Raw genomic sequence first — 22789 nt, forward strand, 5'->3', positions numbered from 1 at the left:
CGTGTTTTAGACAGCCATGTCCCCGATAGCACTATTTCCCTAATATACAAAAAGCTTGTTAACAACAGGGCTGACCAACTTGAAAAACTTTGTGCTTCCTGGACGGCTGATGGGCTCGTACTCGATGATGAGGACTGGCAGTCAGCTGTATCCTCCCCTAAGGAGGTGGCCATCCCGGCTCGGCTTCGTTTCGTCCAGCTGAAGATCCTCCACCGTGTGTATTTGACCGGAATGCGTCTGGTACGAATGGGTTTGGTTTCGGATGGACGGTGCAGGCGTGGATGTGGTATGGATGGTACCTTCCTTCATGTTCTGTGGGAATGCCCGATGATCGCAGCCTTTTGGTCTAGAGTGCATGATGTTATGGGTCGTGTCACCGGGATCCCCCTCCCTCCCGAAGCACGACGTTGCCTGCTCAATGTGTGGGAACCGTCGGATTGCAATGCTGCCCAGACACTTTGGGTTACTCTGGGCAACATGGTCGCAAAGAGAGATATAGCGCAGCTCTGGGGCTACCCTAGATTGCCATTGCTCAGTGCCTGGAAAGAGAACATGGACTGGTGCATGTTCCGAGAAAAAACTGTGTATGAGGCGCGGGGGCGTCCCAAGAAATGGTCCAGGGTCTGGGCTCTGTGGGATTCGTACTGCGGCGACATTTGCTCCCCTCCACTAGACTATGAGGTTCCTCTCCCCTCTTCTCCATGATTGACGTTCCTTTTCCAATTTCCAGTATAGCCTTTGCTTTCTCCCTCGAGCTCGCCCCCCCCTCGCCATCTGTGCTCCATTATTTATTAGCGTTCTTTCCCCCCTTCCCCCCCCTCCCGCGACCCTTGCCATTATGATACCATGTGTTTGTGTGTTGTTGTTCTTTTCGACAAAATTATAAAATTAAACCTTCCCTATCCTGTTTGATATGGTGCTATGTTCCATCCGACAATGTAGTCTCGAGAGATTGCTTTAACAACGTACTGTCTCCAAATTTACTTTTCAACCATCCGTTTATGTCATAGCGGCCGGCCCTGCGGGGTTGTAGGCAGACGCTGTGTTCTGTGCATTCATAAATAAAGGTTTTAAAAAAAATAAATAAAAAAAAGAAGTAGAACAGATAGATCTGGGGTGTTTCTGAGACTTAGACCCACAGGATGATCAAGACACTGAGCAGTCATAATGCCCTTAACGTCTGCAATGGAGCCATCACCATGTGCTGTTTACACTATGTCCTCAAGGATAAAGTCTTTAGCATCACACAGTTAATCCATGATTGAGCCCAAACACACAGCACAAACAGATTACATGACACTACTGTCCACGAAATACAAGCAGTAAGAGTGTATGGGACCAGTGACAGCAGACACTGGATAAATTCTACTGAGGATATATGGAAGACGAAATGCTCCTTAATACAGGAATATCTACAAAGTAACATGGCCCTCAACTACTGCTTCAGCTGCCTCTAACCAATATTATCTTCACAACCTGCTCCGAGGATCCATTAGCCAACAACTACTAACAATTGATTACACGTGGGATACATCCATGGTCCGCAGAGCCACGAGAAAATAAATCTTGAAGAAGGTTACTAAGTACATGATGGGAAAACCGAGAGTATTTTATTTATTTATTTATTTTATTTAAAAGGTTTTATATAGCACTAGCTGGACCCAAGAGTATCAGAGCGCTTTACAGGATTAGTTAAACATCGAGAACAGATCAAACTAAGAACAATTGCTAACATAAAATAAGGCCGACGAGCTTTCAGAGTGAATAAAGATTAAGAAGTTCAAAAAGCATGTAGCAAATTGAGGATAGTATATCAGGAAGATAGAGAAGAATTATATAGTAAGTCTGAGGATGGAAGAAGGTTAGAGATTTTAGGAAAAATTGTGGAAGTGAGGGATGAGGTGAATAAAGGTAGAGCGAGGAGTAAATGGCCAGAGAGGTCAGTATAATTAAGAACCCCAATATTTGTTGAGAAGAAGCACCTTGAGTTTTTTTTGAAGAAGGGGTAAGATGGGTTACAACGAAGATCTTTGGGAAGAGTATTCCAAATAGAAGGGATGTTACCAGAGAATAAGTGAGATTGAGTTGCTTTCTTTTTTTGCTGAGGAGGGATTAGGACAAGAGCGTTAGAGCTCCTCAGAGAGCTAGTACACCCAGCTTTTTGGAGTTTGTCCGAAAGGTAAGAAGGGGTATTTTGGTGAAGGGCTTTGTGTGTGATGAAGGCAATCTTGTAGGTGGATCTGCCTTCGATTGGAAGCCATTTGAGGACAGGGGAGATGTGATAGTATCGCTTACAGTCAGAGATAAGCCTGGCAGCGAGGTTGAGAACGGATTTAATAGGGGCTAGGTGGACTTTGGGGGTGCAAGCAAGGGTGGCGTTGCCATAATCTATTTTGGAAAGGACCAGTGATTGTACAACTGATTTAAAGTCAGCTGCTGGAATGAACGGTTTAATTTTTTTAAGGTGCTATAGAGTGAAAAGAGCACCTTTTGCAGAGTTTTTCATATGGGGGTAAGATTGAGATTCTGATCGATGCTAATGCCGAGGGATTTGACTGAATTGGAGATGGTGAGAGAGCAGTTGAGTGCTTTAATGTCTGTGATCCAGTGTTGAATAGGGAGCAAGTTGTTCTTGGGAGAGAATGTGATGATTTCTGTATTTTTGGGGTTTAATTTGAGGTGGTTTTGATGAAACCATACTTGGATCTTAGTCAGGACATTGTTAAGATGTAAGATGTTGTTGTGGAATTTTATCTTGTAGTACAGTTGTTTGTCATCGGCATAGAGGTGGTAACTGATTTTAGCTTGTTTAAGAATAAGGGTGAGGGGTTCCATGAAGAGGTTGAAAAAAGTTGGAGAAAGGATAGAGCCTTGTGGGATGCCCAGGGAGACAGGTTGAGGTTTAGAGAGGCAACCGCTGACTTTAATTTGTTGAGTTCTATTTTAGAAATAAGAGGCGAACCACTTGAGGACATTGCCGTCAAAGCCGAAACAGTCTTTGAGAATCTTGAGTAAGGTGACCTGGTTAACAGTATCAAAGGCAGCGGAGAGGTCAAGGAGAATTTGGCGGGAGGATTCGCCTTTGTCCAGGGAGCGATGTATGTCATCAGTAATGTTGAGCATTGCTGTTTCTGTGCTGCATCCCTTTCTAAAACCTGACTGGAAAAAGTCTAGGAGGTTGAATGTGTCGATGTGATTGTCCAGTGATTGTACTTTACAGTCTGGCACTTTTAATCCCGATTTATAACAGAATTAGCAGAGAACAAATATCAGAATGGAAAGAAAAAATCTGGACTGGATAAGCTGTTATCACATGGGACCTTGGAGCTCTGGAAACAGTGTTCCAAGCAAGCGCATCATGAGAGGGAAGGAGATTCTAGTGTATTACTGGATGACACTCTAGAAAACATTGTATTAACACAAACAATTACCAATTTTATTTTCTTTCATAGCAATTTTTAATTGTGCTGAGAAGTGATGAAAACAAGTTAATCTTTGGTGAGACTTAGGTTTCTTTCCGAGAATTGATGATATGGCTGATTAGCTATAAGAAACAAGTTACTTACCTGTACACTGTGGATTTCCAGTATTGATATCTTTAATAGATTCACAAGCTTGTCTTCTCCTTCGTCACGGAAGGAGTCCCACGGTAACAGTAAAAAAGCGATATTAAAACTTCAACATTCAAATGCCCATAGGAATTCACTAGCTTTTAGTAACCTATTACCATTGTAATAAAACATCCTAACTCCAGCCAATCAGAGCGTAAACCATAGAGTCGCCTTCCCTTGCAGGGCCGCCATACCTCAGATTTTGAGTATGAGTACCATAAAGGAATAAGAGAGGTATGGAAGGTGAACCTGAAAGGTGGGGGAGGGATGGTCGCATGTGAATCTCTAAAAGATATTATTACTGGAGAACCACTTTGTACAGGTTCGTAATTGGTTTCTTCTCCAGTATTGTATCTTTTATAGATTCACATGCTTGAATTAGACTAGCAAGCAGTACCAAAGGGTCAGAGGCGGCGGGTAAGGTGAACCATCCCACCATGCGACTTATTAACTAAAATACAAATAATAATCATAAATAGCATGTAACATGAGCTCATAACAATATATTCATACACACACATATATATAAATATAAATAAATTAGAAAATATTCTAAACATATGACTTATTATAACAACAGTAGCTTATGCAGAAGAAAAGATCATACTTTATGCGATTAGACGTCGCAGAACAGCTTGATCAACTGCTACATCCGCCTTCTGCTAGGCAACCAGGCAGTAATGCTTCATGAAGGTATGGACGTTTGTCCATGTCGTCTCCCTGCAGATGTCAAGCAAGGACACTCCAGCGAACAGGGTAGAGGAAGCTGCCACCTTGCATGTTGAGTGCAATGAGACCTTGCAAACCAGACGGCGGCCAGCCCTCTCATGACAGAATAGAAGAGTCGATGAGACCCAGCGAGCGATAGACGACCACGTCAAAGCCTGACCCTTCATAGGGGTACAGAAGGCAATGAGTAGCTGAGTAGATTTTTGGAAGGGCTGAGTCCTTTGCTAGTAGAACTTTAAACATTGTTTAATGACTAGAGAATGGAGCGCTCTCTCAGCTGGCGAAGATGGAGCTGAAAAGAAGGAGGCCAAAACCACTGGTTCATTTAGATGAAATGCAGAAGGAACTTTAGGAATAAAAGTTGGATTGGTACGAAGAATTACTCTATCTTGAAGGAACTGAGGGAAGGCTCCATCGTTGTGAAGGCCTGAATTTCACTAATGCATCTAGCCGACGAGATGGCCAACAGGAAGGCCACATTCCAGGAGAGGTACTTCAAGTCACACTTGTGAATTGGCTCAATGGGTCACTTCATAAGCTGTGACAGGACAATATTTAATTGCCATAGCACTGGAGGAGGTCTTACTGGCGAGTAGGCACTGAAAAGTTCTTTCATGAACTCTTTTATCAGACCACAAAGACAAGCAACTAGAACGTCATCTGTATCTGGAGATTGCTGCTAAGTGCTTTTTGATGGACGCCTGCGCCAGACCAGCTTTGGTGAGAGACAAGCAATAGGGCAAAACATCTTCAGGAGGCAATGAGAGAGGATCACAAGAGTGTGCAGCACACCATATACAAAATCGTTTCCACTTGGCCGGTGGCATTTGATCGTAGAAGGAGCCTGGGCTTTCTGTAGTATTGCCTGACATTCCTCAGAAATCGCTAGTTGTCCGAATTTTCTGTGATGAGGAGCCAAGCCAACAAGTATAGTGTGTGGATTTGAGGATGAACCATTTGGCCGTGGTTCATAGAAATAAGATTTTCTTTTGGCTGGAACAGGATTGGAGAAGACTTTGATAGGCAATAGAGCTCTGTGAACCAGTATTGTCGCACCCATGCCGGGGCAATTAGGATGACATGGCAAGGCTCCCGTTTGAACTTTTGCAGTACCTTGGAATGAGAGGAAACAGAGGGAATGCGTAGACAAACATTTCCACCCAAGAGAAGTGGAAGGCGTTTCCTAGAGAGCCTGGCTGACGAAATCTGCTGCCGTAGAATTTACATTTTTGTTGAGTGACGTAGCGAACAGGTCTAGGGTTGGAAACCCCCAGCAGCGAAAAACCCTTTGTAGCTGATCTTCGTTTAGCTTCTACTCGAGACATTGCTTGGTGTCCCTAATGAGGGAATCATCCCAATCGTTTTGGACTTCTGGCACATGTTAAACCTGTATTGCTATTACGTGGACTATCAGCCATTCTTAGATCTGCTGAGCCAGGATTGAGAGGGCCTGAAATCTTGTCCCACCTTGCTTCAGCAGATAGAACATGGTTGTGGTGTTGTCCGTGCGAATCAGGATCGACGAGTTCCTGATTCTTGGCAGGAATGTTTGAAGGCCCAGAAAAAACTGCTTTCAGTTCCAAGAGGTTTATGTGACACTGTGCTTCCTGAGCCGACCACCTCCTGTGGATCTGCAATTCTTGCAGGTTAGCACACCACCCTTCCAAGAACCATCAGACGTCATTACCAACTTTGGCTTTGTTGTGCGGAAAGAAAGACCTCGAGAGAGATTGTCTCTGACTGTCCACCAACACATTGCGGGAATCATTACCGGTGTGATTGAAATTATGTCCTCGAATGAGCCTCGAGACTCCATTGAGCGTCAAGCTGCTCCTGAAGAGGTCTCATCCTTAGACGACAGAGCAGAATCAGCGGGATACAGGATGATATCATCCCTAGCATTGACTTGAAAGTCCTTACGGAAATGCACTTTTTTGTGGACAGAGCCCGCACTGTCTTCTGGAGTCATAAAAACCCTTCATTTGTAGGGAAGGCTTTCGAAAGTGTGGTGTCCAGAGTTGCTCTTGGAAATACTTTTGACCTGGAAGGAGTAAGAGAGGACTTTTCCCAGTTGATTTGAAACCTAGGGAGCGAAAGAGTCAAACACAGGCATCTGACAATCTTTTGGCAGCCTGGACTGGAGGAGCCTTGATTAACCAGTCGTCCAGATAAGGGAATACCTGGTGACTGGTTCGTCGTAGAAAGGCCGCCACTGGAGCCACGCACTTGGTGAAGACTCTTGGAGCAGACTTTAACCCGAAGGGTAGCACTTTGAATTGGTAATGGCATCCTGCCACCTTGAACCTGAGAAAACAGCAATGTTTTGGATGAATGGGACATGAAAATACACAATCAGAAGATCTAGAGAGGACATATAGTCCCCCGCATCCATGAGAAGCAGAATTTCCTGCAGCAACAACATTCTGAAGGATTGAAATTTATGAACTTGTTCAACGACCTGCGATCCCTTATCTGCCTCGAATTTCCTGTCTTCTTCTTTTATTAAGAAGAAGTGAGACTAGAACCCCAGATTGTTCTGATCAGGCACCTCTCCGATTGCCCGCTTGGCGAGGAGCAATTGGACTTCACTCTTGAGGACTTGGAGATGACGATGGGAAGTTCTTCGTGGGGGCAAATTCGGGGGCTGCTGAACAAATTCAATGATGTGACTGTGGCGGAATACGTCTAACACCCATTTTTCAGAAGCTATAAGCTTCCATTGACTGACGAATTTGGAGCAAGTGGGCCGAATTGAAGTGGGTCTTTGGTTGCAGGGGCCCGCGGATCCTCATTGCTCTTATTAAAGTTGTAAACCATTCTATCTGATGGTGGGCGTCGACGTGTCGCTGCCCTAGGGTAGCTGGTGTTGAGGTTTGCTGAAAGGGCTGCAAAGTGTACAGAGCATGAAATCCCTGTTGATAATACGGCTGGAAACGCTGTTGAGGGAGAGAGAGACATAGACCTCTGTCTCTGCCCCGGAAGGAAGCAAACTTCTTCTGCTGCAGATTAGTCAAAGATTTAGCCGTGTCAGTATAGGACTTAATCGGCTGCAGTGCTTCATCCACATGGATATCAAAGAGAAACTGGGCGTTGAACGGCATGTCTAATACTTTGGCCTGAACCTCCGGGAAGAACATCGTAGCTTTCAGCCACCCCTGCCGTCTCAACACCGCCGCTGTATCAAGAGGAGCGCTGCATTGTTGGCTCAAAATCATACAAAAAGCATTCCATCTGCTTGGCAGGCATAGGAAGGTCAAAGCGCCTACAAGTACGTTCCAGCAGATCATGGAACCTGCCGATATCTTCAGGCACTGAGTCGGTTAGAGGCAGAGTAGGTGGCGTGGGAACCACATAGTCGTCTCACTCATTATGGACATTCGGGCCCAATTGCAATTGCCCTTTCCCTAATTGTTGGTGATCATCATCCTGAGTTTGCGCAGGAATTTCCACAGGTTGCGGAATGGCTTTGCTCTTGGACAACGGGGGCTACACAGGAATGGGAGCTTCCAGAAAAGGAGGTAATTGCGGAGTAGAGTTCGCTTCAGAAAACCTCTTGTAATAATCCTTCAGCATTAATCTAAGTTCAGTGACCAACGACACAGGGATATTAATGGAGGGTTCTTGAGCTTGTTCTTCCTGTTCCTCATAAGGGTAGTGCTTCTGAAAAATGCGTATAAACGCTGAGAACTGGGACGCCCTATATCGGAGAAAGAACAATCCCACTCCAAATAAGTAGACGGATCATCCATTGGCACTTCTTCCTCCAAATCATGGCACTTAACCCAGAGTTGTGAGGGACTGTATGCAGGACCATAAGGACCATCATCCTCAGATTCCTGAAAATCCATGAGACGAGCAAGTCGTAATGGAGAAATCTTTGAGAAATCCTGCAGAAGATGAGGCATCGGCTTCAGAAGCAGACTGGCTTTTTCCGTCGCCGACAGGGTTGTTGACGGGATCGTCAACGGCACAACCGACTGTGGCGGTTGAACAGTCGCCGACGATGAATGAACCTGCTGAACCATCGACTGTGAACCCCTCGTAGACTGAGACAGTCTAACCGCAGCCGGCGACGCCACCACTACCGTCATCAACGCAGCTGCTGTTGTCGTCTTGACCTTCGGCGTTATCACAGTCGCTGATGAAACAGTTGACGAAGCGCAAGTCCAAGTGGAGATGGAGGCGCGGTAGACTGAGATTTCTTCGTCGACGGGACCGTTGACGAGCGAATTTTGTTAGCTGAAGATTCTCTGGAAGGAGTATGAGGAGTTGATGGTGGAGTAGAACCTGACTTCTGGTGAGAAGACAGAGAACCGGGCTGGTCTTTTTTGGCTCCTTTCTCCCCAATCCTCTTTATTTCGAGATGTAGATTGTTTAGGGTCCTTAAGCAAAAAGGAAGACCCTTCTTCTTTCCTCTTCCTGGAGGAGGTATGGAGTTTCTCCTCAACCTCAGAGTCAGAGCCTTTTGCTGCTTTTTTCCTTTGCAGCCAGAGAAGCAGCCTACCCGCATGGTCTTTGAAAGTTTTTGTGGAGAAAGTAGGACAGTACTTGCATTCTCCGGGCTTGTGGTCTGGATACAGGAAGTAAAAACACTCTTTATGTGGTTCTTCAGAATATAGATTGGACTTTCCACAAGCCTTACAGGGCCTGGGTAACCCTTTTTTAGACTGACATTATGAAGGAAAAATAGGTACTTACACTCTTGGACTGTACCTCAGAAGAAAATATTAAGTGAAGAGATGAACAGCTAGCTGGAAGTTCAAAAGGGCATCAGTAGAAACACTGTAAATGAGCAGACCTCAGGGAGACTCCCTAACACAAGACGTGCAGTAAGAAATCTGAGGTATGGTGGCCCTGCAGGGGAAGTAGACTCTATGGTCTATGCTCTGATTGGCTGGAGTTCGGATGTTTTATAACAATGATAATAGGTTACTAAAAGCTGGTGAATTCCTCTGGGCATTTGAATGTTGAAGTTTTAATACTGCTATTTTACTGTTACCGTGGAACTCCCACCATGACGACGGGGAAGATTCAAGCATGTGAATCTATAAAAGATACAATACTTGAAAAATGTAAAATCAGAAGCTTGGCCAATGCACATAAAACTCTTTAGACGTTTTTCTGCAAAAAAGTATAGCTGAGGGTGGTTTAGATGAACACCCATTAACAATGAAACAAAATACACTTTTGTGTCTTACCATTGGAGTTAATCCACCATCGGCACCACTTTAAGTGCCCCTACTCCGTCACTTGCTTTGCATATTGCTATCCAGTTTTGAGCTCAACACAATCTCTTCACTTCGCAAGGCAGTTCTTGCCATTAGTTCAGTGCATGATGTCTCACTGAAAATAAATATGTAATCAACTTGAAGGTTTCTAAATGTTCTTTGAATTAAATCATACCTATGTCTCTTGGATTTGGCCAAGGAGTTGGTTGATGTGAAGCAAGTGTTGAAAACAGGGTATCACTAAACTCTGCCATTAGCATCTCCATATCGAGAAGAGGCTCTTCCTCCATGGGTACTGGTGTATCTCTGCCATCAGCTCCTCTCTGCCAGAAAACCAAGTCATCATCCTGCCAAGGAGGAAAATGCGTACATGTTTAGTAAACAAAATGTTATTAAAAGTCAAAACATCAAATAAAGCAATTAATAGAAAACACTTTCCAATTTTTATTTATAAGTAATAATGTATTTTACGAGTAATTAGCTTAAAATATATTTGAGTCATCCTCTATTTAGGTGAACTGACAGATTTTGTTATGACTCACTTTATTGCATTTTTTTTACATGAAACCAAAAGAAAGGTGAATCAGAACTTAATAAACAAAGATTACAATGCTTACAGTTTCAAGAAAAATTTCACCTTGTTAAACTGAAGGGTACAACGGTAACCTAAATGTGATACATTTATCCAACTCCCAGTGTTACTCGTCCCCCAACCTCTTCCCAAATCATCCATTGCACAGCGCAAGGTGCCCCAAATCTTTTCAAATCTTTGTGGACATCCCCCGGCCTTGTATACCACCTCCTTGGATCTTATACACCAGTCCATATTGGCTATCCAGTCCTCCATCTTGGGGATCGAGGCAGCGCCCCGTTGCCAAAGTACATTACGTCTGACAACCGTCAACTCTATGTTTCAAAGATACTTGCACACTTATCTATTGTCTGATTTCCCCAGATGCAGAGTACAACCAACCGCAGGGTGAGTTCCACAGGCACATCCATTACAGAAGATATCATAGCAACACAACTTTCTCCAGTTAACCTGGGCCCGCAGTTGCCCCCACCCCAAGGTATGCAACAATGTACCCTGTTGTCCATAACCCCGCAGGCACATGGCTGTGGCAGACCCACGCCTTCAAAACAACCTAGTTCTCTTAAAGTAAGCTCTATAAAGTATTTTGAGTTGGATCAGGTGGAACCCGGCTTATATGGCTATCTCCCTAGAGTATTCATGGGGTGTTTGCTCCACTAAGTCTTTCAGCTGATCCTTGCAGCCCCGCATGATTTTTTTTTATCTGGATGTATCAGAGATATTGATTCCCAGTTAGTTTGTTTTGTTCTTGCAGTTCAGGAAATTGAATCATTTGATTGTCCCACCAAATGCCCCCACCTTGGAGATACCCAATAGGTCCCATTTTCTGTCTCTCTCTGAGGGCTTCTGCCACTCATAAAGGGGTCTCTAGTGTCAGTTTATCTTTCCATTCCATTGCCTGTGTAGCCCTTTTCCATGCCTCAACAACCACTGCAGTCGCAGTGGTGAGTGAGATCAACCCACTTCCACTATATAACTGGTGCAGATAGCCATCTGTGAGCGAGCAGGGAGGGTTCTTGCTGGGTCTCAACGACCCAGTCGGAGACGACCATTAGCTGGGCTGCTCAATAGTAAAGCCATAAGTTCATCAAGGCAATCCCCTCCTTCCTACTCTTTCTTAGTCAGCGTGGAGAGAGTAATTTTGGGCATTCCCTGAAACCCAGAGTAACAGCCGATTGGTATCTTCCAACATGTAAAAGAAAAGTTCGGGAACCTCAAAGGAGGTATTTTGCAAAACGTAGAGGAATTTGAGCAGGTAAATCATTTTATAGAGAGCTGCCCTACCCAACAAAGATAGGGGTTGTCTATGCCAGTATTGTACATTCATCCTGTCCTCTTCCAATAGTCTATCAAGGTTTTTACAAAAAGTCTTTTTTTTAAAAAAACACTTGTCGGTAGTGACATAGATCTCCGGGTATGTGAAGGCGTAGGTTCCTGCTGTATGGGGTAGGACCTCTCTACCGTGGGAGTCAAGTAAGTCAGTCGGAACACCACAAATGTATTTCAATTGATACAGATCCCCACATAGGAGCCAAATATTCTCAGGATTTCTGGATTCTTGGGATCATCTGAGCCCGGTCAAACAAATAAATTGACAAAGAAGTCGTCATACATACAAACATCATTTGACTCTCAATGCAGAAGGAATATTCAGAAAAAAAGGAGTGTTCTTGAAATGAAAAAGTTGTAAGTAGATCCCTTTGCTGTAAGCTCCAAATACTTTTATTAAATGCACAAAGGTGCAATGAAAAAACCTTTATTAAGAGCAGCTTGGTTTCTGACTATGCATGCTAAACTACTTTAATAAAAAATAATAAAACAAACCATGCTAAGTACATGAAAAACGTCAGTGAAGGAGACCTCATAGTTACATTGTAAAACACCAATAGCATTTGAAACTCAACAGTTATAGGCAGTTACTGCACCACAAACCGACTTCCACCCTAAACACTAATCACAACCTCACACGACTGATGACAAAGACCAACACAACAAATGCCATGCATTTACCAGTCCCAGCAGGTAACTCCTTCATTAGACTTGACAAAAATGGACAAATAGTTGTCAGACAGAAGTCATACTTAAGACTTTATAAGAAACAAGTTACTTACCTGTAACTACAGTTATTCAGTATTGGTATCTTTCATAGATTCACATGCCTGAATCATTCCCCGTCGTCGTAATGGGAGTCCCACAGTACATAAATAACAAAGTAGTAAGTACTAGACAATACCTTACCATAGGCTATTATGGTAGCAACCACTTTGAGTTTTGCGGGAGATTCTGGGTAGGAAATTGTTGGGAGATCCACGCAAGTCACACTTCGCTAGACTCCCCAGGGTGACTACTCTTCAGAAATGTGTGGGTTTGCTAGGTTTCCCAAGATGGCCGCGAGCCCCGGGCCAAAAAACCACGACCCCCCTGCAAAACCAGGACGTTTTATGATAGGTAATTTTGAAGACTCCAAAGTATAATTTGGGCCATTTCCAGTTGCAGCCACTATGCCTACCCACACAAGTGAGGTACCATTTTTATCAGGAAACCTGGGGGAATGCTAGGTGGTAGGAAATTTATGTCAGCCCGGTGATCCCACAACTTTCCCACACAGAAAAGTGAAGAAAACTTATTTTTTCAGCTAAATTTGAGGTTTGCAGGGGATTCTCAGTAGGGAATCGTTGGGGGATCCACGTACGCCATACCTCACTGGACATGTGTGGGTTTGCTAGGTTTCCCTAGATGGTTGCTGATCCTGGGGCCAAAAACCCAGGTGCCCCCCTTGCAAAAACAGACAATTTTGTGATAGGTAATTTTGAAGTCTTCACAAAACGTATAGGGCTCTTGCCCGTCGCAGGCACTAGGCCTACCCACACAAGTGAGGTACCATTTTTCTCTGAAAAATTGGGGAATGCGGGGTGGGCAGAATTTTGTTGATCCACGCAGATTCCAGAACTTTCCATCACAGAAAGGAGAGGAAAATGTGTTTTTTTTTAAAACTAAGTTTGAGGTTTGCCAAGGATTCTGGATAACAGAACCTGGCTAGAGGCACACAAGTCACACCATCCTGGATTTCCCTTGGTGTCTAGTTTTAAAAAATATATAGATTTGCTAGGTTTCCCTATGTGCCGGCTACGCTAAGGCCCAAAATCCACAGGTAGGCACATTGATAAAAACAAGTCCATGCCTAGTGGGCTTTCTGCCACCCTGGGGGGATATTGGGGTGGGGGTTTGCCCCGACATGCCCCCACATGCCCCCAAGGAGGTCAGAAAGACTGTGGCAATTTTTTGGGGAGGTGGCGGCATTGGTATGCCCATTCTGAGCAGCACTAACTCCCACGCATAAAAAAAAGACAGCATAATCGCTGACGCCTAGTGGGCTCTCTGCCGCCCCCGAGGGGTTAGGGGGGGGGGGGGGGCAGATTTGGGGCTACTGCCTACATCTGACCCCTGGGGTGCAGAAATACTGTGGTCTTTTTTAGGGTGTGGTGGAGGCATTGGCATGCCCATTCTGGGCAGCATACACCACTGAAGTAAAAATAAAATATTGCCTGATGCCTATTAGGCTTTCTGCTGCCCCCGCCTTTGCCCCTATCTGCATCGAGGGGGGAATAGAAAGACTGCAGCAATTTTTTTGGGGGTGGGGCATTGGCATGCCCATTCTGGGCAGCCCCCAACCCTAGGTATATAAAAAAAATATAAAAAAAATATCCCATCTTGCTCCGGGGGGGGGTTGGAGAACGACTGTGGCACCCCGAACTTTGGAAAAAGTAAAATCCTTGGTGCCTAGTGGGCTTTCTGCCACCCGGGGGGGGGGGGGGGGGGGGGGGGGGGCAGAGAAGCGGTTATTACCCCATCTGCCTCTTGGGGCGGGCCGAAAGACTGTACCATTTTCTTTTGGGTGGCGGAATTGGCATTCTGGGCAGGCCCCACCACTGGCCTTTCTAAAATCAACCATGGCATCTAGGGTGTTTTCTGCTCCCGGGAGGCAGATTGGGGGCTACTGCCCCCAACTGCTCCCGGGGGGGCAGAAAGATTGTCTGTGGAAAAATCTATGGGGGAGCAAAGGCCCTTGCCCAAGGGGCTGTTCCCACCTCCCTGGTGCTAGTGGGTGGATCCCTGGTGGGGATCACCCTCCTGGGGTGACACAAAGCAGGGATCCACTAGGGAAGGGTACCATTGGAAAGGGGAGATTCTCCCCTTTCAAACGATACCTATCTCTGAGTGCTGAGTGGTGGCCCCAAGAACGTGCGGGGAATTTTATCATAAGATGGATCAGAAGAACAAGTTACATACCTTCGATAACGCGTTATCTAGTAGAGACTCAAACTAGCTGCAGATTCCTCACCTTTGAATTCCACAGGCGTCAGACTGGATCCGGAAACTTTTGCTGCGCAAGACCCCTTGCGTGCATCTCCATTTGGCTCTGCGTGATGTCGGCTGCGGCGGTAATGACATTGCAGTGCCTTTATAGGCGGCACCCAGGCGCGCTGACGTCAGTACTTTTAGTTTTTTCCACGCCAGAAGTGCAGAGCCACGAATTAACTGACTTAGACATGTGCAAAATAGGGCCCTGAACAGGGGAGTAGCCCTAGTCCTACAATATTAGTCCGCAAAGCGGGCCGGCATGGGTGGGGCTGTGAGGAATCTGCAGCTAGATAAAGTCTTTACCAGATAATGCTTTACCGAAGGTAAGTAACTTGTTCATCTGATAGAGACTTCTAGCTGCAGATTCCTTACCTTTGAATTAGATACCCAAGCCATACCATCAGATACCATCCCAGCGGTGGGCTGCGGACCAATATCCTAAACTAAAAAGTCCTGCAGGACCGAACGGGCAAAGGGCCCACCTCTGTGTACCGACAGTCCATGCAATAGTGCTTTGCAAATGTGTACCTGACAGATATCTCGAAATGGGACACCCAGAGACAAGGCTGTAGTTGCAGCCTTTTCCTTTGGTGGAATGGGCCCTTAATCCCTCAGGTGGCTGCATCTTTGCCAGGGTATAACAGATCTTGATGCAGAGACCCAGCGAGAAATAGTCCTTTTCTGCACTGCCCTTCCCTTCTTTGCTCCCACGTACCCCAAAAAGAGTTGGTTGTCCACCTGGAACTCTTTAGTGTGGTGAAGGTAGAACGATAATGCTCCTTTTGGGTCCAGTCGGTGGAGCCGCTCCTCTTACTTAGAGGGATGCGGAGGAGCAAAGAAGGTGGGCAATGTGATGGACTGACCCGGATGGAAAGGGTTCACAACTTTTGGTAAAAAGGATGCCTGGGCGCAGACCACCACTTTGGCCGGAAAGGTCATAACATAAGATAAGGAGACGAAAAAGATCGCGCCTGCAACTCACTCACCCTCCGAGCAGATGTAATCGCCACCAAGAAGGCTGTTTGGATGGTCAAAAGCCGGAGGGGACAATTGTGTAAAGGCTCAAAGGGAGCGCACAACCCTCCTCTGCTGCTGTGACAGAAGATCCTCCCGAAGGGCCTGCCTGATTAGAAGATCTATGCTCATTTTCAGAAGCTCTGGATACCAGACTTCCCTTGCCCAGTCCAGAGCCACAAGAATGACTTGGGCCCGTTCTCTCCTGATCTTCTTTAGAACCCTGGGCAGGAGTGGTATGGGCGGAAAGGTATACAGCAGGCCTAAGCTCCACTCGCGACGAAAGACGTTGCCGAGCAATAGTCGCCTTGGAAACTTCAGTGTGCAGTACTGCGGACACTGCGCATTGTCTTCGGAGGCAAACAAATCTAACCAATGCACTCTCCACTGCTGAAAGAGACTTTACGCTGCCTCCGACTGGAGATGCCATTTGTGATCCGTTATTTTTTCAAAAACAATTACCTGGCCACCAGTTTTGGAACTGCTAGTTACTCATGCAGATTTGGAAATACAACGCATCACGTCATTGCATTTTACTTTCACAGTTGTATTAATTCAACTTAATTTCAAACATCCTTTCATTTTTAATTTAAAAAAAAAAAAAATTGAAGCATGAAAAGAATACACATACCGGGGGGGGAGTTGGGGGGGGAGTTCAGGGTTTACTTAGTTGAGGATGTAAAAGTAGGCACACACACGACTCCGAGACAATAATCCTGCGGAAGAACAACCAGGCATGTGGGTGCAGAGACTTTGTTGCCGCCCGGCCCCCGGGATGTGGGCCTGCAGGCTGTGTAAACGAGACGATGGTATACCAGACTGTAGCACTGATTGATACTGAATATGTGTAACTATTGGCCTGCGTAAGGTGTGTCTACAATAAAAATTACTAAAAAAAAAAAAAAAAAATGAAGAATACACATTTCATTCATGTATACATTCCTCATGATTAAATGTTAATAAGCACATAAAAAACTGGACAATTCAAAAACGTAAACAGGACGACAATAAATTCAAATCTAACGATTAAATCAAACAATTACACCAGTCGGTGATTCAAACAATGCCTGTAGGCGCCTTGACATTGAGTATTGTTCAGTTCATTGAGCGCTTCAAACAGGTATACCGCGGGGACAACTTTCTCTGGAAGTGATTTGCTCTCGGGGTATATTTCATGTAGTGGCACCCTCTCTAGAGCTTCAATTAATGTGGATCCCTCGCAGGCAAAATATTAGCGTGCCGACGCGTTTCCAATCCCCCTCTGCCTCAGGGGATTATCATCAGGGCTTAGACCACGGTGTAATCTTATCTTCCTTGCTGAAATCAATCTCCTAATAGTATCCATATACGCCTCCCATGGCTCTCCTAAGCCTAGCACCTCCTCAAAGTGCTCAGGCAACAACAGAGAACATCCAGACCACCGCAACCAGACTCGTCCTCGGCATCCCACAACATGGACACATCACCCAACACCTGTGCGAACTCCTCTGGCTCCCCATCAAGAAGTGAGTAGCCTTCAAGCTACTCACCAACGCCTACAAATCCCCCCACAACACCGGACACCAAAACCTCAACGAAAGAATCTCCTTCCACGTACCCAAGAGAAACATCTGCTCCACCGACCTCGCCTTAAACCCGCGCATCCGCAGAGCCAGAGCAGGGGCAAGAGCCTTCTCCCACATCGCTGCAAAGACCTGGAACAAGCTTCTGATCGACATCAGACATTCCCCAACTCTGCACACCTTCATGAAGAGCCTCAAGACCTGGCTCTTTGGCTGACTCAGAGCTGCACCCACCCCCGCCCCAGCACCTTGAGACTCTCACGGGTGAGTAGAGCCCTTCACAATTCCCTGATTGATTGATACGTTCAATAGACGTCGGAATTGGCGGCAAGTGACATTTTTCCAGCTCCATGTCATCGGGAATGAGGATGGGGCCAGCGTCACTGATGGGCACCGACTTTAGGTCCAAAGTTGGGTAAGGTCGTAATGGCACGACTGGCATCAACCCGGATCTGTGGTCGGATCCTTGAGGCCCCACCGATGCCATGACCGGAGCCAACGGCGTTGTACCTGATGGGGCCTCTTCCGACTCTGCAGGCCCGAAGGCTCACCAGCGGGGTTGTTTCGCTCACATACAATGTGCATGGCCTCGTAAAATTATTTTATTTGAGCGGGAGTCTCTCCGGCTCCCGAAAAGGGTGGGAGGCACAAAGTCAACTCTCAATCCGCAGAACCATGCCTAGAGTGTCAGTGCTCTTTACCTCTCTCGACAACGGATGCCAGCCGAGATGAAGGTGAAGTTCGCTTGGACTTTCTCTTCTTCTTACTCCTGTTACCAGAGGGACCCGAGGGGTCCAGCGACCTCCTCTTCTTCGGTCGAGCCCGGGACCTCCGTGGAGTCTCGCTGGTTGGTGTCGACTGCTGGGCCACAAGGAGCTTCATCGCTCGCTCCCTCAAGGTCTACGGAGCCATGGCCCGAAAGTCCGAGCACGACTTCGAGTTGTGGTCGCGCTAGAGACACCAAAGACAGATGAGATGGGGATCAGTAACCGACATCATGCGGTGACAAGCACCGCACAACTTGAAACCTATATCCTCAAAGACATCCCTCGCACACAAAGTGGAAAAAATTCTCAGAATTTGACAAAAGCAAAGAAAAAACCTGCCAAAAAGTGGCAGAGGGCTAGCTCTTCCCAGAATGACGCTTAACTGGCATGTAAAGAAAAGAACTGATGTCCGCGTACCTGGCGGCGCCTATATAAGCACCTCCATGTCATAATTGACGCCGCCGACATCACAGGGAGCCAAATGTAGTCACCTGATGCTGTGCACAAGGGGTATTGCTCAGCAAAAGTTTCAGGATCCAGCCTGACACCTGGGGGAATTCTAGGTGAGGTAATCTGCAGCTAGAAGTCTCTATAAGATATCCACTGGAATAAGACATGCACAATCTACTGAAAGCAGAATGCTCAAGGCCGATAATTCATGAGGTGTGTCTTACCCCCAACTTAGACCGAGAACTCATCACTTTTCTTTTCAAAATGGGCAAAGACCCCAAACAGGGCTCAAGAGGTCCCTCAAACTTTGCCAGCATCGCTTCCTAGATACAGTCAGCCCTCTGGCCAGGATAATCGACATTTCTGAAGAGGCACATAGTAAGGGGCATCCCCTAGACCTGGATGTACTGAGAGGCTGGAGCCAGCATGCTATGATTCTCCTGGGAAATGTGAAAACTGGTCTGCATGCTGAAAGAAGCAAAGCAGTCCTTATGAAAATTAACCCCAAGCTTGGAGATCTAGCTGAGGCAGAGGACTCAGAAAACCCAAAAGGGTTTCTCTTTGGTGACAATATGGTCAGCAGCCTGGGCAAATATGTTGCTTATTTCACCATTCTTGATAAAGCCCAGATCAAAAAGTGAAAGCCTTTCAGCCGAGGTATTTTTGGCTGGAACGGCAGAAGGTGACTTTTGGTTAGCCGAGGCTTCCAAAGGTCATAATTCAATAACTTTAGACAAAGAGGAAGCTATGGTAGGGGCTACCAAGACAGTGCGACATCTAGCTTCTACCTCTAGAGAGGCCATTATCAGGGGGAGAGAGGAAATAAACCCTGTGGCCAAGGTTCCTCTGGTCTCCAGGGTGAGTACTACCAGCTTTCCTTCTCCGTTTTCCCAGGGAACAGTGGATGGCTGCCTCAAGCATTTCTTCCATGTTTGGGAAACAATTACTCAGTATGCTTGGGTGTTACAAACCGTGCAGGGTTTCATAACAGATTCTCCTGAAATTTCCTTTCAATCTACAATGCAGAGAAAACTGATCTTAAAGGCAGATCAACAGAAGATTATAGACAAAGAAGCACAGTCTATGTCGGTAAAAGATGCTATTGTGGAAGTGGAGTTAGACAGCAGACTCTTCGTAAGCACTCTTTTTCCGGTGGTCAACCCGTTCTAAACCTACGGGACTTGAACAGGTTCTTGGTATACAGATACTTCAAGATGGAAGGGATCCATCTGTTAAGAGATCTGTTGCTAAAAGACGACTGATTGATGAAATTGGATCTGAAGGAAGTCTACTTCACAATTCCCATTGCCAGGGACTGCCAACCTTACCTTCAGTTCACCTGGCGGGGTTCCCTTCACCAATTCTGTTCTCTCCCCTTCGGCCTTTCTTGAGCTCCTTGGTGCTTTACCAAGGTAATGAGAGCTTTAGCATCCAACCTCAGATAAAGGGGCATCTGAATGATCATTTACCTGGATATGATATTCTGATCATTTCCCAATGCCATGCTCAAGTTTTGAAGAACTTGGACATGGTCATGTCCCTACTGGAAAGCTTGGGTTTTGTAATCAACAAGGAAAAGTCTATCCTTATCCCCTCTCGATCACTAGAATTTTTAGGTTTCACAATAGTTACAGTGAATGTGGTGCTACTCCTTCCCTAGAAAAAGATAACCAAGGTTCGGAGAGAAATAAGATATGTTTTTAGACACAATTCTTAAAACAGGGAGCTAGCAAGACTCTTAGGGTTTTTTGTCCTGGTCCATTCAAGCAATTTTTCCAGACCCCTTGCCCTACCCTGGTTTGCAAAGGATAAAAGCGAGAGCTCTCGAGGGAGGTTTATGGTATGGAGACAAGACGTCACTAGATCATGGGGCAAGGACAGAACTGGTTTGGTGGTTGGACAATTTGGACGCTTGGAATGGCTGGGCAATCTCTGGTTGTTCGCCAGATTTTATTCTAGATCCGGATGCGAGTCTAAATGTCTGGAGTGCACGCTTGAGTGTACAGGAGACTGGTGGATTGTGGTCAAACACAGAGAGGCTATATCACAAACTATAATTAACAACAGGCCTTTATACTCTCATGAGTTTCAGGCATTGTTTGCAAAGTAGGGCACTCTGTATTGAAAATGGACAGTGTTAGTATGGTAGCTTATATAAATCGCTTAGGAGGTACCAGATCCCAGGATCTGACAGTTTTAGCCAAGAAGTTTTGACTATTCTGTTTAGAACACAAAATTAGCTTGAGAGCAGAATATTTGGTGTCCACTGGAGATAGATCCATTTGTGAGCAGACTGACGTTTCAATTGAAGAACTACTACAGTGGGTTGCCATACCCGGAGGCTTTACCAGATAATGCATTCCCTCAGACCTGGATGGGGCGAACGCATACATGTTACCACTCTCCATAATGATTCAGAGGGTCCTTCAGACAGTGAAACAGGAGAGATGTTCCCTTATTCTGGCAACTCTGTTTTGGGTTTCGCAAGCGTGGTTTCCATATATTTTTGAACTCGGTTGCAACATTCTATTTTGTTATATCTGCTATGGAGGGTCTGCTGAAAGACGTAGATGGAGAGGTACACCCTCTGGTCCAGACTGGGATTTTGAGTCTTCTTGTATGGAAAGTGTCAGGTGATCTCCAGAGATGTCAGGCCTTTCGAGAAGACCTGAAGAGCTCCTCGAAGAATCCTGGGTTTCAGGTACACAATATTGGTATAAGGGAATTTAGAGGAGCTGGGAAAGTTGGTGCTTGCAAAGGAATTTGGATCCCATGGAGGCTCCTGTAGTTGAAGTGGTTAATTTCCTGGTGGAACAGTATATCTGCAAGCTACAGTATGATTAATGACAGGAGTGTAGGAAAGAATGTTTTGCTTTGTCGAGTACTTAGCAACAAGTTAAGCTTTGGACCCAACTCCTAAAAAGCAGTACCCTAAAAGACAGTGCAGCCTTCTGGGAAACAGTTAAAACCCCTTTTTTAACTGACAACAATGCTGGCCCCTCCTTGGACGTCGCCATAAGTGCAGAAGACTGGGTACAACACTTCTCAGGGGTTTTTGGAGAGGTTAAATCTAAAGACCCAACTTTTCAAGATCCTCTCCCGCTGGTGCAATACCCGATAGAAATACATTTCACACTCAAAGAAACAATAAATGCTATAAAATCTGCCAAAACTGGCAAAGCACCAGGTCCAGATTCTATTCCCATGGATCTCTACAAAATTCTACCTGAATTATGGTCTCCCCTCCTAACAAAAGTGTTAAACGCAGCAAAAGATACTGGCCTTCCTGACTCCTGGTCAACTTCGATCCTGGTCCCTATCTTTAAAAAGGGCAACAGAGACAGTCCCACCTGCTATCGCCCCATATCCCTCCTGGACTCGACCGGAAAGATGCTAGGGTGTATACTTCTTAATCGACTCCAGGAGTGGTCAAAAGAGCAAGGGGTACTCTCAGACCTTCAATATGGGTTCAGGGCAGGGCTGAGCACCGTGGATCAAGTCCTGAACCTAACACTACTTGCTGGAAAATATGTAACAGCAAAAAAATCCTGCCTACATATGGTGTACGTTGACCTCACAGCAGCCTTTGACTGCGTGGAACATTCGAAGCTTTGGAGAATAATGTTACAAATGAGGATAGAACGATCTATAGTAGATATCCTCCGTGAGCTATACACTGGTGCTACGGGAAAGGTTAGATTTGGAACAGCAGGACAACTAACCAACAGCTTCCCAATTCAGAAGGGGGTCAGACAAGGGTGCGTGCTGGCCCCCTTCCTATTTACGCTCTACACGAACGGTCTAGAGGTTGCAATGCTAAAGGGCGTTAAAGATCTCCCGGAAGCCGGTCGTCGGCAGATTCCAGCGTTACTATATGCCGACGATGTGGTAATTCTGGCGCGAACATCAGTCCAGCTTCAGAGGGCCTTAAACAACTATTGTACCTTTATGACCAGTCTAAATCTAAAAGTGAACATAAAGAAAACTTACGTAATGCACGCTGGCAACAGAGGAAAAAAAAGAGAAGAAAATCTACGTGGACAACCTGCCCCTCGAAAGAGTCAACACATATCCTTATCTCGGCATAACCATTGATGAGGCGTTTAACTGGAGAGAAGCAATCAATTCCAGAAAGTTAGCCCTCATAAGAACAGTCGGTGCCTTAAAAGCATTTTCACTTCGTTTGGGAAAAAGACCTCCAAACGAAATGGTCAAGATATACAACGCAAAATGTATTAGTACAGCCACCTTTGGAGCAGGAGTCTGGGGTACAACGAATGTAGAACAACTACAAAAAGTCGAAAACTCCTTTCTAAAGTTTCTATTGGCCGTTCCAAAAAGCACTACCACATTTGGCTGTCACCTTGAACTCGGAGTATATTATATATCTGACATCATTAAGATTCAGCCTATCATGCTATGGCGTAGAATATGGGCCACGGATGAATGCCATCTCACAAGAACAATAATAGAG

The 22789-nt window shown here is 45.6% G+C and overlaps 1 protein-coding gene across 2 annotated transcripts in view; it reads right to left on the reverse strand.

Annotated features, from left to right (window-relative positions):
• MLXIP (MLX interacting protein) overlaps positions 1 to 22789 on the reverse strand; it is a 2166122-nt gene that overhangs the window by 1193481 nt on the left and 949852 nt on the right. For both annotated transcript variants that reach the window (XM_086942977.1, XM_086942976.1), the window contains one exon: positions 9744 to 9915. In XM_086942977.1, the coding sequence (XP_086799103.1) occupies positions 9744 to 9915 (172 nt within the window). The remainder of the gene's footprint in view (positions 1 to 9743; positions 9916 to 22789) is intronic.

This window comes from Lissotriton vulgaris, chromosome 11 (assembly GCF_964263255.1).
Source record: "Lissotriton vulgaris chromosome 11, aLisVul1.2, whole genome shotgun sequence".
NCBI lineage: Eukaryota > Metazoa > Chordata > Amphibia > Caudata > Salamandridae > Lissotriton > Lissotriton vulgaris.